The sequence below is a fragment of the Saccopteryx leptura genome, chromosome 11, assembly GCF_036850995.1.
Source record: "Saccopteryx leptura isolate mSacLep1 chromosome 11, mSacLep1_pri_phased_curated, whole genome shotgun sequence".
NCBI classification, from domain to species: domain Eukaryota; kingdom Metazoa; phylum Chordata; class Mammalia; order Chiroptera; family Emballonuridae; genus Saccopteryx; species Saccopteryx leptura.
The window spans coordinates 60,260,669-60,273,458 of record NC_089513.1 but is presented as its reverse complement, the minus strand read 5'-3'; the positions used below and the strand labels follow the sequence as shown (position 1 = coordinate 60,273,458).

General features: G+C 40.1%; 1 protein-coding gene across 2 annotated transcripts in view; it reads left to right on the top strand.

Moving 5' to 3' along the window:
* Window positions 1-12,790, top strand: part of SPIRE1 (spire type actin nucleation factor 1) — a 263,080-nt gene that overhangs the window by 101,593 nt on the left and 148,697 nt on the right. For both annotated transcript variants that reach the window (XM_066353336.1, XM_066353337.1), the window contains exon 4: window positions 7,508-7,633. In XM_066353336.1, coding sequence (XP_066209433.1) covers window positions 7,508-7,633 — 126 coding nt within the window. The remainder of the gene's footprint in view (window positions 1-7,507; window positions 7,634-12,790) is intronic.

Here is a 12,790-nt window from a genome sequence, read left to right as displayed (position 1 = left end):
GTTTACCTTTTCCAAGAACTAGCTGTTGGTTTTATTGATCTCCTGTATTGTTTTTTTAGCCTCTATATCATTTATTTTCGCTCTGATGTTTATAATTTCTTTCCTTCTACTTCCTTTGGACTTTACTTGTTGTTCTTTTTCTAGTTCTTTTAGGTGCAGGGTTAAGTTGTTAATTTCAGCTTTTTCTTGCTTCTTCTTTTTTTTTTTTTTCTGAAGCTGGAAACGGGGAGAGACAGTCAGACAGACTCCCGCATGCGCCCGACCGGGATCCACCCAGCACGCCCACCAGGGGCGATACTCTGCCCACCAGGGGGCGATGCTCTGCCCCTCAGGGGCGTCGCTCTGCCACAACCAGAGCCACTCTAGCACCTGGGGCAGAGGCCAAGGAGCCATCCCCAGTGCCCGGGCCATCTTTGCTCCAATGGAGCCTTGGCTGCGGGAGGGGAAGAGAGAGACAGAGAGGAAGGGGGGGGGTGGAGAAGCAAATGGGCACTTCTCCTATGTGCCCTGGCCGGGAATCGAACCCGGGTCCCCTGCACGCCAGGCCGACGCTCTACCGCTGAGCCAACCGGCCAGGGCTTTTTCTTGCTTCTTAAGGTAAGCCTGTAATGCTGTGAACTTCCCTCTCAGGACTGCTTTTGCTGTGTCCCATAAATTTTGAGTTGTATGTTCATTTTCATTTATTTCAAGGAATTTTTTTATTTCTTCCTTGATCTCATTGTTAACCCATTTATTATTTAATAACATGCTATTTAGTCTCCAAGTGTTTGAATGTTTTTCAGGTTTTCTGTTGTAGTTGACTTCTAGTTTCATGCCTGTGTGGTCAGAGAAGGTGCTTGATATGATTTCAGTCTTCTTAAATTTATTAAGATTTGTTTTGTATCCTAACATGTGGTCCATCCTAGAGAAGTACCATAAGCACTTGAAAAGAATGTATATTCTGCTGCTTTGGAGTGAAATGTCCTAAAGATATCTGTTAAATCCAGTTGATCTAGTATGTAATTTAAGGCCACTGTTTCTTTGTTAATTTTTTGTCTGCAGGTTCTATCCATTGATGTTAGTGGGGTATTAAAATCCCCTACTATTATAGTACTGCTGTTGATCTCACCCTTTTTGTCTATCAAAATCTGTTTTATATATTTAGGTGCTCCTATATTAGGCATATATATATTTACAATAGCTATATCTTCCTGTTGTAATGCTCCTTTTATCATTATATAGTGATCTTCTTTTATAGCCTTTGTTTTAAAGTTTATTTTGTCAGAAATTAGTATTGCTACCCCAGCTTTTTTTTCCTTTTCATTTGCGTGAAATATTTTTTTCCATCCCTTTACTCTCAATCTATGTGTTTCTTTTGTTCTGAGGTGTGTCTCTTATAAACAGCATATGTACGGGTCCTGTTTTCTTATCCATGCAGCTACCCTGTGTCTTTTGATTGGAGCATTTAATCATTTACATTTAAGGTTATTATTGATATGTAGTTATTTATTGCCATTTTATTCTTTAGATCTATAATCCTTTTTTTCTTGATTTCTTTTTTCCTTTGTTCTTTCTACAGCAAGCCCCTTAACATTTCTTGTAGTACTGGTTTGGTTGTAATGAAATCCTTGAGTTGTTTTTTTTTGTCTGGGAAGCTTTTTATTTCTCCTTCAATTTTAAACAATACTCTTGCTGGATAATGAAGTCTTGGTTGTAGGCTCTTTTTTTAATTTTTTTTTTCTTTTTCTTTTTTTTTTCTGAAGCTGGAAACGGGGAGAGACAGTCAGACAGACTCCCGCATGCGCCCGACTGGGATTCACCCGGCATGCCCACCAGGGGCGACGCTCTGCCCACCAGGGGGCGATACTCTGCCCATCCTGGGTGTCGCCATATTGCGACCAGAGCCACTCTAGCGTCTGAGGCAGAGGCCACAGAGCCATCCCCAGTGCCGGGGCCATCTTTGCTCCAATGGAGCCTTGGCTGCGGGAGGGGAAGAGAGAGACAGAGAGGAAAGCGCGGCGGAGGGGTGGAGAAGCAAATGGGCGCTTCTCCTGTGTGCCCTGGCCAGGAATCGAACCCGGGTCCTCCGCACGCTAGGCCGACGCTCTACCGCTGAGCCAACCGGCCAGGGCCTGTAGGCTCTTGTTTTGCATGACTTTAAATATTTCTTGCCATTCCTTTCTGGCCTCAAGTATTTCTGTTGAAAAGTTGGATGTCATCCTTATGGGGGCTCCTCTATAGGTAATTGACTTCTTTTTTCTTGCTGCTTTTAGAATTTTTTCTTTATCTCTTACCTTTGGTATTTTAATTTATTTTAAGATGTGTCTTGATGTAGGCCTCATTGGGTTTTCCTTTATCTGTGCTTCTTGAACTTGTGTGACTTTTTCCTTCATTAATTTAGGAAAGTTTTCAGCTACGATTTCTTCAAACAGGTTCTCTATGCCTTATTCTTTCTCTTCTCCTTCAGGAACCCCTATGATGTGGACGTTATTTCTCTTCATATTTTCACAGAATTCTCTTATAGTTTCTTTAGACTTTTAAGCTCTTTTCTTTTTGCTGCTCTATTTCTGTGTTTTTATTTGTCTTGTCCTCATTTTCACTGATTCAATCATCTGCTTTATCCTGCCTGCTGTTGATTCCTTCTAGTATAGTCTTCATTTCTGATATTGTAATTGACATTTCTGATTGATTCTCTTTTATGATTTCAGTGTCCTTTTTGATGCTTGCAATTTCTTTATTTAGGTGCTCATTAAGTCCATCCATTGTAGCTCTGAGATCTTTAAGCATTCTAACAATCATTATTTTAAACTCTGCATCTGGTAATTTGGTTATTTCCATCTCGTTCAGTTCTTTTTTCTGGGGATTTTTCTTATTAATTCTTATGGTTTACATTCCTCTGTCTTCCCATTCTGTGTTTGGCTTGCAAGCTTGTTAGAGTTGTGGGTCTGAGGTTGGTTTATGGAATGCAGCTTCTCCTCTAGGACTTTATTCCTCAGCCTCTGCTGGTTGCTTAGATTTTAATTCTTAACGAGTAGAGCTGCTTAAAAGTCTTAATTTTCCTGCTATTTGTTTGCTGAGTCCAGCAGGGAGTGTCTGTGTTTGTTCATCCCAGCAGGGAGAGTCAATGTTTGCTGATCCCAGTAGAGGGCTTCTGTGTTTAGGAGGGGGGAAGTGAGTATATTGTGTTTTCTTTGTTTTGTTTTGTTTTTCTGCTCCAGTTGAAACTGTATCCAGGAATGCTGTAGGTGTGACCTCTGAGAACCTGAAAGTGTAATCTGCCCAGTGTCTCTCCAGGGGCAGGGCTTGTTCTCAGTATGAGGGGAGGTGTATCTCAAGTCTCCCTGGAAACCTGAGTCACTGCCCCTCCCCTTTACTTCCTCCTTTCTGAACAACCACTCGTGCTGATTGGAGCTGGAGAGCTTTTTGGAGGTAGGTCAACTTTATCCACGCTAGGCTCCTGCCCCACGGAGGGAGAGACCCCTCCCCCAGCTGTGGCTGCCTTGGTACTGGAAATTGACTTAGCTCAGCTCAGGTTTTCTTCTCCCCATCACCGTTTGTGTCCTTATATCTTGATCTCTCCACTCTCCTCATGCAAGACCATTCCTCTCAGCCCTCCTCGCCCATGGAGCCCCAGGCAAGTGACTATGAGCGATATTTTCTGTGCTGGCCTTTTAAGTCTGCACACTTTCTTTTGCCAGCTGCTTCCCACAGACAGGACTCTCGCTCTTCTCCCCACTCAATGTTGTCAGGCTGTCTCCTCCAGTCTCTGGGTTTCTAGGCTGGGACTCCGGTCCTGGGACTGAGAACCTCCACTTCTCAGGGTCTCTCTCCTTGCAATGAGAATCCTTTGAGACCCTCTGCTTCAGCCTCCCCTTGCTCCTGGGAGCAGGGGAGCCCCCACTGCTCCCCAGCACTCCCTACCAGGCTTGGTGTGGATTCTTCTGTGCTCCTTGGTTTTCGAGTCCTGCCAAAGTTGGTTTTTCACGTTGATTGTTAAATTAATTTGTAATCCAATTTGGTCATGGGAGGTAGGAGCTTCTGCAACTGTCTGCTCTGCTGCCATCTTGGAATCTCAGTCTACCTTTTTTTTTTTTTTTTTTTTTTTTTTACAGAGACAGAGAATGAGTCAGAGAGAGGGATAGATAGGGACAGACAGATAGGAACAGAGAGAGATGAGAAGCATCAATCATCAGTTTTTTGTTGCAACACCTTAGTTGTTCATTGATTGCTTTCTCATATGTGCCTTGACCGTGGGCCTTCAGAAGAGCAAGTAACCCCTTGCTCAAGCCAGCGACCTTGGGTCCAAGCTGGTGAGCTTTGCTCAAACCAGATGAGCCCGCACTCAAGCTGGCAACCTCGGGGTCTCGAACCTGGGTTCTATGCATCCCAGTTCGACACTCTATCCACTGCACCACCGCCTGGTCAAGCTACCTTTTTTTTTTAATATAAGAGTTGATTTTTTAATATTTTTAGAGAATGGAGAGAGAGAGAGAGAGAGAGAGAGAGAGAGAGAGAGAAGAGTAGCAGGGTATTGGGGTGGGAGGAGCGGGAAGCATCAGCTCATAGTTGCTTCCTGTATATACCTTGATCAGACACGCTCTGGGTTTCAAACTGATGACCTCAGCATTCAAGGTTGATGCTTTATTCACTGCACTACCACACAGGTCAGGCAGTTTCTACCTTTTAACCACTTTTTCCCATTTACCCCTACCCCCACCCCGGCAACCACCAATCTGTTCTCTGTGCAAAGAGATAATTTTTTTTTTTAATAATTTTATTTTTTTAATGGGGTGACATCAATAAATCAGGATACATATATTCAAAGATAACAAGTCCAGGTTATCTTGTCATTCAATTATGTTGCATACCCAACCACCCAAAGTCAGATTGTCCTCTGTCACCTTCTATCTTGTTTTCTTTGTGCCCCTCCCCACCCCCTTTCCCTCTCCCATTCCCCCCTCCCCCCGTAACCACCACACTCTTATCAATGTCTCTTAGTTTCACTATTATGTCCCACCTACGTATGGAATAATACAGTTCCTGTTTTTTTCTGATTTACTTATTTCGCTTCGTATCATGTTATCAAGATCCCACCATTTTGCTGTAAATGTTCCGATGTCATCATTTCTTATGGCTGAGTAGTATTCCATAGTGTATATGTGCCACATCTTCTTTATCCAGTCATCTATTGATGGGCTTTTTGGTTGTTTCCATGTCCTGGCCACTGTGAACAATGCTGCAATAAACATGGGGATGCATGTGTCTTTACGTATCAATGTTTCTGAGTTTTGGGGATATATACCCAGTAGAGGGATTGCTGGGTCATAAGGTAGTTCTATTTTCAGTTTTTTGAGGAACCACCATACTTTCTTCCATAATGGTTGTACTACTTTACATTCCCACCAACAGTGCATGAGGGTTCCTTTTTCTCCACAGCCTCTCCAACATTTGCTATTACCTGTCTTGCTAATAACAGCTAATCGAACAGGTGTGAGGTGGTATCTCATTGCTGTTTTGATTTGCATTTCGCAAAGAGATAATTTTTAAAAGAAGAAAATGTCCCATTGATACATAAAAGTGTGTATTACATTATTATTTCTACTATTCTAAAATTGGAAACAAATCACAGGAAATGGTATATCAACTAGATGGATTATTATGTAGTCATTAAATTTATATGGGTTATAGAGCAATATGGAAATTTTTTTTTAATAAATGGAAAAAAGACCACAAAATTCTGCATATGCTGTTATATGGATAAAGAAGAAACTGGTCATTTAAATAGTGTATTAATGGTGTGATTCAGGGTGAACCATTGACTTCAGAAATTCAATTTCTCTTATTGTTTTGCATATGACTAACAAATAAAATATTGAAATTTTTTGTATGGCTATATTAAACATATTACCCATGAATGGTTTTATAAGTTATATTTTCAGAGTTAACTCGTACTTTCAAACAAAAACTAGCATGTTTTTACAAATACAAGAATATAGTTTACAAATAACAACCCCTGCTTATAAAAAGCCAGTAGGTTAGCCTGACCAGGCGGTGGTGCAGTGGATAGAGCGTCGGACTGGGATGTGGAAGACCCAGGTTCGAGACCCCAAGGTCGCCAGCTTGAGTGTGGGTTCATCTGGTTTGAGCATAGCTCACCAGCTTGGACCCAAGGTCACTGGCTTGAGCAAGGGGTCATTCGGTCTGCTGTAGCCCCACGTTCAGGGCACATGAGAAAGCAATCAATGAACAACTAATGTGTTGAAACGAAAAACTGATGATTGATGCTTCTCATCTCTCTCTGTTCCTGTGTATCCCTCTCTTTGACTCTCTCTCTGTCTCTGTAAAAAAAAAACACAAAAAAAACAACAAAAACCTGTAGGTTTTTAGTTAGCCATGTAATGTCACAATTTTTTATTTGTATTTTTTTTAAGTGAGAAGAGGGGAGATAGAGTCCTGCATACTCCTTGACCAGGATCCACCCTACAACCATCGTCTGGGGCCGATGCTCAGAACAACTGAGCTATCCTCAGTGCCCGGGGCTATCTCTTGAACCAGTGGAACCACTGGCGTGGGAGGGGAAGAGAGAGAAAAGGGGGAGAGGGAGAGGAAGAGAAGAAGATGGTCACTTCTCCTGTGTGCCCTGACCAGGAATTGAACCTGGGACTTCTGTAGGCTGGGCCAACGCTCTATCCACTGAGCCAACTGGCTAGGGCCTTAATGTCACAGTTTTACTGTACCAAACTAGATTAATCCAGTGCAATTTGTCTTTGCTTTCAAAATGCACATATATTACAAACAAGTGGCACAGGATAAGCTTACTATTTTCATTTATGTATAAATTTGGCCTAAGTCTAATAAAGGAATACAAAAATGTTTGTTTGAGCTCGTGTTACTGAATTAAGATCTCTGGGCTCATGTTGCCTTCTGTTCTCTTTCCTCTACTCCTTATCTACTGATGAGGCATCTTCCCATTGGTCTAACTATCCTTCTGACAACTCAACATGTATTGGAATGAGCCTGATCTTCAGAATCCACAGGACTGTGTTCGATTCCTTTTCTCCCCCTCATGTTATCTTTATGACTGTGGACAAATCACTTGGCTCCTCTTAGTCTCACTGGTTTTTGCTAGAAAATGGGGGATAATTCAGGGTTAAATTGAAGACTGGATGCTATTGTGCTCTGTGTTTGACCTATGAAATAGAGTGTCTGTGGTAGCTATTAAAATACCCGAGTTTTGATTAATACTCAATAAATGGTAATTCCCTTTCTGTTTCCAACCAATACTTTTACATATGTCCTATCATTTTCAAATAGAAGCTAACTAGTTCTTTTAAGCTCATTCGTGCTGTTGTGTGTTCTTTAGTTAGTGGACCACTTATTGATGGTCTTGTGATGCATTAAGCTTTGGCTAATTGGAATTACAGGATTGCCTTGCTGTCTGAAATGAAAATACAAATATAATGGGTGTGTCTATTTTTAAGGTGCAAAAATCCCAAATAATAAACATCCTCATTTTCCTCTTCTGTAGATATGTGCTGCTCATCTCCCAACTGAATCAGAGGCACCAAATCATTACCAGGCAGTTTGTCGTGCACTGTTTGCAGAAACAATGGAGCTACATACATTTCTGACTAAAATTAAAAGTGCAAAGGAGGTAAGTACCATTGTTTTCACGTTTATTGGCATTGTGAAAGATAAACATGTATTTTTAACATTGTCTATCATATTAAAGTATTTATTACCTTAATGATTGCTGAAATTCACTCAAGAAAGAAGCAAATTAGGCAGAGTTTTAAAAATGTGTATTAATCCATTTTATAAAACATCTTCATAAAGCATCCTTACAAATGGAAAATAAATAAGACTGAATTGGTTTAATCAGTTTCTTATATGACTTGATTTCACCCTCTTCCTGCCACTCTTGTCAGTTTTAAAACATGTCTTTCATGGAAGGGATAAGGACTCAGAAAGGAGGCTATACTTTTGATAATTTAACTCTTTTATAGTGGAGTTCATTAAATATTTAATGGAAGATATGTGAATTATTCAAATTATCCAAAATCTTATTTTATCTATTTTATTTAATTATTGTTTATTAGTATCTATGAGTTTAAAATAATATATGAGCCCTGGCTGGTTGGCTCAGCAGTAGAGTGTTGGCCTGGTGTTTGGAAGTCCCGGGTTCAATTCCTGGCCAGGACACACAGAAGTGCCTATCTGCTTCTCCACCTTCCCCCCCCCCTTTTCGCTCTATCTCTCTCTTCCCCTCCCGCAGCCAAGGCTCCATTGGAGCAAAGTTGGCCCAGGCGCTAAGGATGGCTTCATGACCTCTGCCTCAGGCACTAGAATGGCTTCAGTTGCATCAGAACAATGGCCCAAATGGGTAGAGCATTGTCCCCCAGTGGGCATGCCAGGTGGATCTTAGTCAGGCACATGTGGGACTTCTGTTTGTCTGCCTCCCTGCTTCTCACTTCAGAAAATTAAATATATTTATATATGTAGAGTACAAAAATATCATCCTAATTGATTTACTAGGTGAATTGCCATGTTTTTATTACACAGATGGTTATCAAGATTCATGAGATCTATATAAAGCAGCTCAGCCTCTGGCACACAGTAACAGCTCAATACATGAGAAGTAGTGGGTAGCCTTTCTTTTATATCAGTTGTAATGGAGCAAGAGCCCCAGATGGGCAGAGCATCACACCCTAGTGGGCTTGCACAGTTGATCCCAGTCAGGGCACATGCAGGTGTCTGTCTGTGCCTCCCCTCCTCTCACTAAATAGAAAAAAAGAAAGAACCCAACAAAAAAAGCTTCAGAATAAATATCTAAGAACATATCCTCAATTAAGATTTATTAAATAGTAGAAAAGATTACTTTTTAAGGTATTATCTTTCCCAGTTTATTAAGATTGAAATTGCTGGCCCTGGCTGGTTAGCACAATTAGCTAGAGCATCATCCTGAAACACCAACGTTACCAGTTCCATCCCCAGTCAAGACACATACGGGAAGTGACCGGTGAAAGCACAACTAAGTGGAACAACAAATGAATTCTCGCTCTTTCTCTGCATCTCTCTTCATTCCTCTCTCTCTGTCTTTCTAAAATCAATCAGTTAAAATAAAATGATTAAAATTGCCATATCCAGAGACACAAGCATTTTTCAGGTGGGAGTGCAAGTACTATGAGGTTACTAGAGTAAATTAAAGCCTCCTTTTAAAGTCCTTTCAACATAGACATTCTTCATAGGGATCATTTCTGAGTTTAAAAAACAGATTTAATAAGTATTTTTCTACTCCAGTCAGCTCTAAGACAAAACAATTTTTTTTGGCTCTTGATTAAAACTTTTCTTTGCCAAGCATATTCTCAGAAAGGGATTTAAACATTAGGGAAGTTTATTTAAATAAAAACCTCACTAGTGGGAAAAAAAATGATGATTCCAGTTGGAACCATCATTGCTGGCTATGTAGCGATGTCTGCAGACACTGTCCTGGCCCTGCCTCAGGTTGGGAACCTTGAGATCAGGGTTCCAGCCACATCTTACCTTGTCGGGGCCTGCAAAACTCCAACTTTACACTTTTTTCTAATATAATGGGCCTAATATTTTCTTCTGTGCCCAGGGCCTCAACTGACCTTAATCCCCATCTGTTGTGTTCTCATCTCTTCCTCTCTTTCCTTACTTTTCTATTCTTCTCTTGGGAAACTGCTTCATTTTTAAAAAGAACTATTCAGAACCCTCAGGCTCTTCTCAGAACACTTGTTCCCCCAGTGGTAGTACTTTCTCTCATGCTTCTCTCCTGCGGGAAGACACTCTCTCCTCCGCATCTTTATATCTCTGGACTGGGGAGGGTTAATAATATTCTCTCTCTCTACTGTTTCCAGTTACTCTTTATACTTGTACAAGAAGCTCATGTTGTCCACTTCTGTTATTCTTTTTTGTTTTTAAAGACTTTATTGATTTTTTTTTAAAGAAAAGAGAGAGAGAGAGATGGGAAGGAGAGGGAAGCATAAACTCTTACTAGTTGCCTCTCGTATGTGCCTTGACCGGGCAGGCCCAGCGTTTCCAACCGTCAACCTCAGTGTTCCAGGTCGACACCTTATCCACTGCACCACCACAGGTGAGGCCACTCCTGTTCTTTTTAAACCCACCGTCACTGTCATCTCCATCATCTGGAGTGAATTTTTTTATATGTTTTAAATTTTTAGAAAGTTATCTTTGACATGGTGACATTGATCAATAAGAGTAATAGGTTTCAGGTAAACATTTCTATACCATTTGAACCGTTGATTATTTTGTATACCCATCACCCAAAGTCAAAATATGTTCCGTCACATTATTTTTGTCCCTCTTTACACCCTTCCTCCCACCCCCTCCCCCATTCCTTTACTTCATACCCCGTTCCCCTGGTAACCACTTCACTTTTATCTATGTCCATGAGTTTCAGTTTTATATCTCACCATGTGTGAAATCATACAGTTCTTATATTTTCCTGATTTACTTATTTCACTCCTTATAACGTTTTTAAGGTTCATCCATGTTGTTGTAAATGTCACTATGTCATCATTTCTTATACCTGAGTAGTATTCTATTGTATATATGTACCACATCTTCTTTATCCAATCCTCTGTCAAGGGACACTTTGGTTGTCTCTATGTCTTGGCCACTGTAAACAATGCTGTGATGAACGTGGGACTGCATGTGTCTTTATGTACCAGTGTTTTTGAGTTTTGGGGGTATATACCCAGTAGAGGAATTGCTGGGTCATATAGTAATTCTATTCTTAATTTTTTGAGGAACCACCATACTTTTTTCCATAATGGTTTTACCAGTTCACATTCCCACCAACAGTGGATGAGGGTTCCTTTTTCTCCACAGCCTCTCCAACACTTGTTATTACCTGTCTTGTTGATAATAGCTAATCTAACAGGTGTGAGGTGGTATCTCATTGTAGTTTTGATTTGCATTTCTCTAACAGCTGGCAAAGATAAGCATCTTTTCATATATCTGTTGGCCATTTGTATGTCCTCTTGGGAGAAGTGTCTGTTGAGGTCCTCTCCCCATTTTTAACTGGATTGTTTGCTTGTTTCTTGATGAGCTTTGTGAGTTCTTTGTATATTTTTGGTTTTAACCCCTTAACATAGCTGTTGTTTGCAAATATCTCCTATTTAGTTGGCTTCCCATTGTTTTTGTTGTGCAGAAGCTTTTTAGTTTGATATAGTCCCATTCATTTATTTTTGCTTTTACTTCTCTTGCCTTTGGGGTCAAATTTATAAATTATTCTCTACAGCAAAGTTCCATGAGCTTAGTACCTATGTTTTCTTCTATGTAATTTATTGTTTCAGATCTCATATTTAGGTCTTTGTCCATTTTGAGTAAATTTTTGTGCAGGGGGAGAACCTGTAGTCAAGTTTCATTTTTTTGCATATTACTTTCCAATTTGCACAGCACCATTTATTGAAGAGGCTTTCTTTTCTCCATTGTGTGTTTTTAGCTCCTTTGTCAAAGATGATTTGTCCATGTATATGTGATTTTATTTTTGGACTCTCAATTCTGTTCTGTTGGTCTGCATGTCTGTTTTTCTGCCAATACCATGCCATTTCGATTATCATGGCTCTAGTATTCTCTGAAATCAGGTAGTGTGATACCTCCGTCTTCATTCAGTTTCCTCAGGATTGCTTTGGCTATTTGGGGTTTTTTATGGTTCCATACAAATCTGGTAATTCTTTGTTCTATGTCTTTAAAAAATGACATTGGGATTTTGATCGGGATTGCATTAAATTTTTATATTGCTTTGGATAATATGACCATTTTAATTATGTTGAGTTTTGTAATCTGTAAACATGGAACATTTTTTTCATTTTATTGTGTCTTTTTCAATTTCTTTCAATAATGTTTTGTAGTTTTCAATATATAGGTCCTTCACATCCTTTGTTTTTTCCTAGGTATTTTTGTTTTTGTTGTGTTGCAATTGTAAAGGAATTGTTTTTTTTAGTTCATTTTCTGATGTCTCATTATTAGCAAATAGGAAATCAATGGACTTTTGTGTATTGATTTTGTATCTGTATTGGTTTATTGTTTCTAATAGTTTTTCAGTGGATTCTTTGGGGTTTTCTATATACAGGATTCTGTCATCTGCAAAAAGTGATACATTTACTTTTTTCTTGATATGGATGCTTTTTATTTTTTCTCTTGCCTGATCATACTGGGTAAAACTTCCAGAACTATGATGAATAAGAGTGAAGAGAGTGGGCAGCCTTGTCTTGTTCCTTATTTTATAGGAAAAGCTTTCATTTTTTCACCATTTAGTATAATATTAGCTGATGTTTGTCATATATGGCCTTTATTATGTTGAGGTACTTTCCTTCTATTACAATTTTATTGAATGTTTTAAACATAAAGGGATGTTGTATCTTATCGAATACCTTTTCTGCATCTATTGATAGGACCATATGACTTTTGTTCTTTGTTTTGTTGATGTGGTGTATCACTTGATAGATTTCTGTATGTTGAACCATCCTTGTGGTGCTCCTGGAATGAATTGTACTGATCATGGTGTATTATTTATTTATTTATTTTTGTATTTTTCTGAAGTTGGAAACGGGGAGGCAGTCAGACTCCTGCATGCGCCCAACCGGGATCCACCTGGCATGCCCACCAGGGGGCGATGCTCTGCCCATCTGGGGCATTGCTCTGTTGCAACCAGGGCCATTCTAGCGCCTGAGGCAGATTCCATGGAGCCATCCTCAGCGCCTGGGCCAACTTTGCTCCAATAGAGCCTCGGCTGCGGGAGGGGAAGAGAGAGAGACAGAGA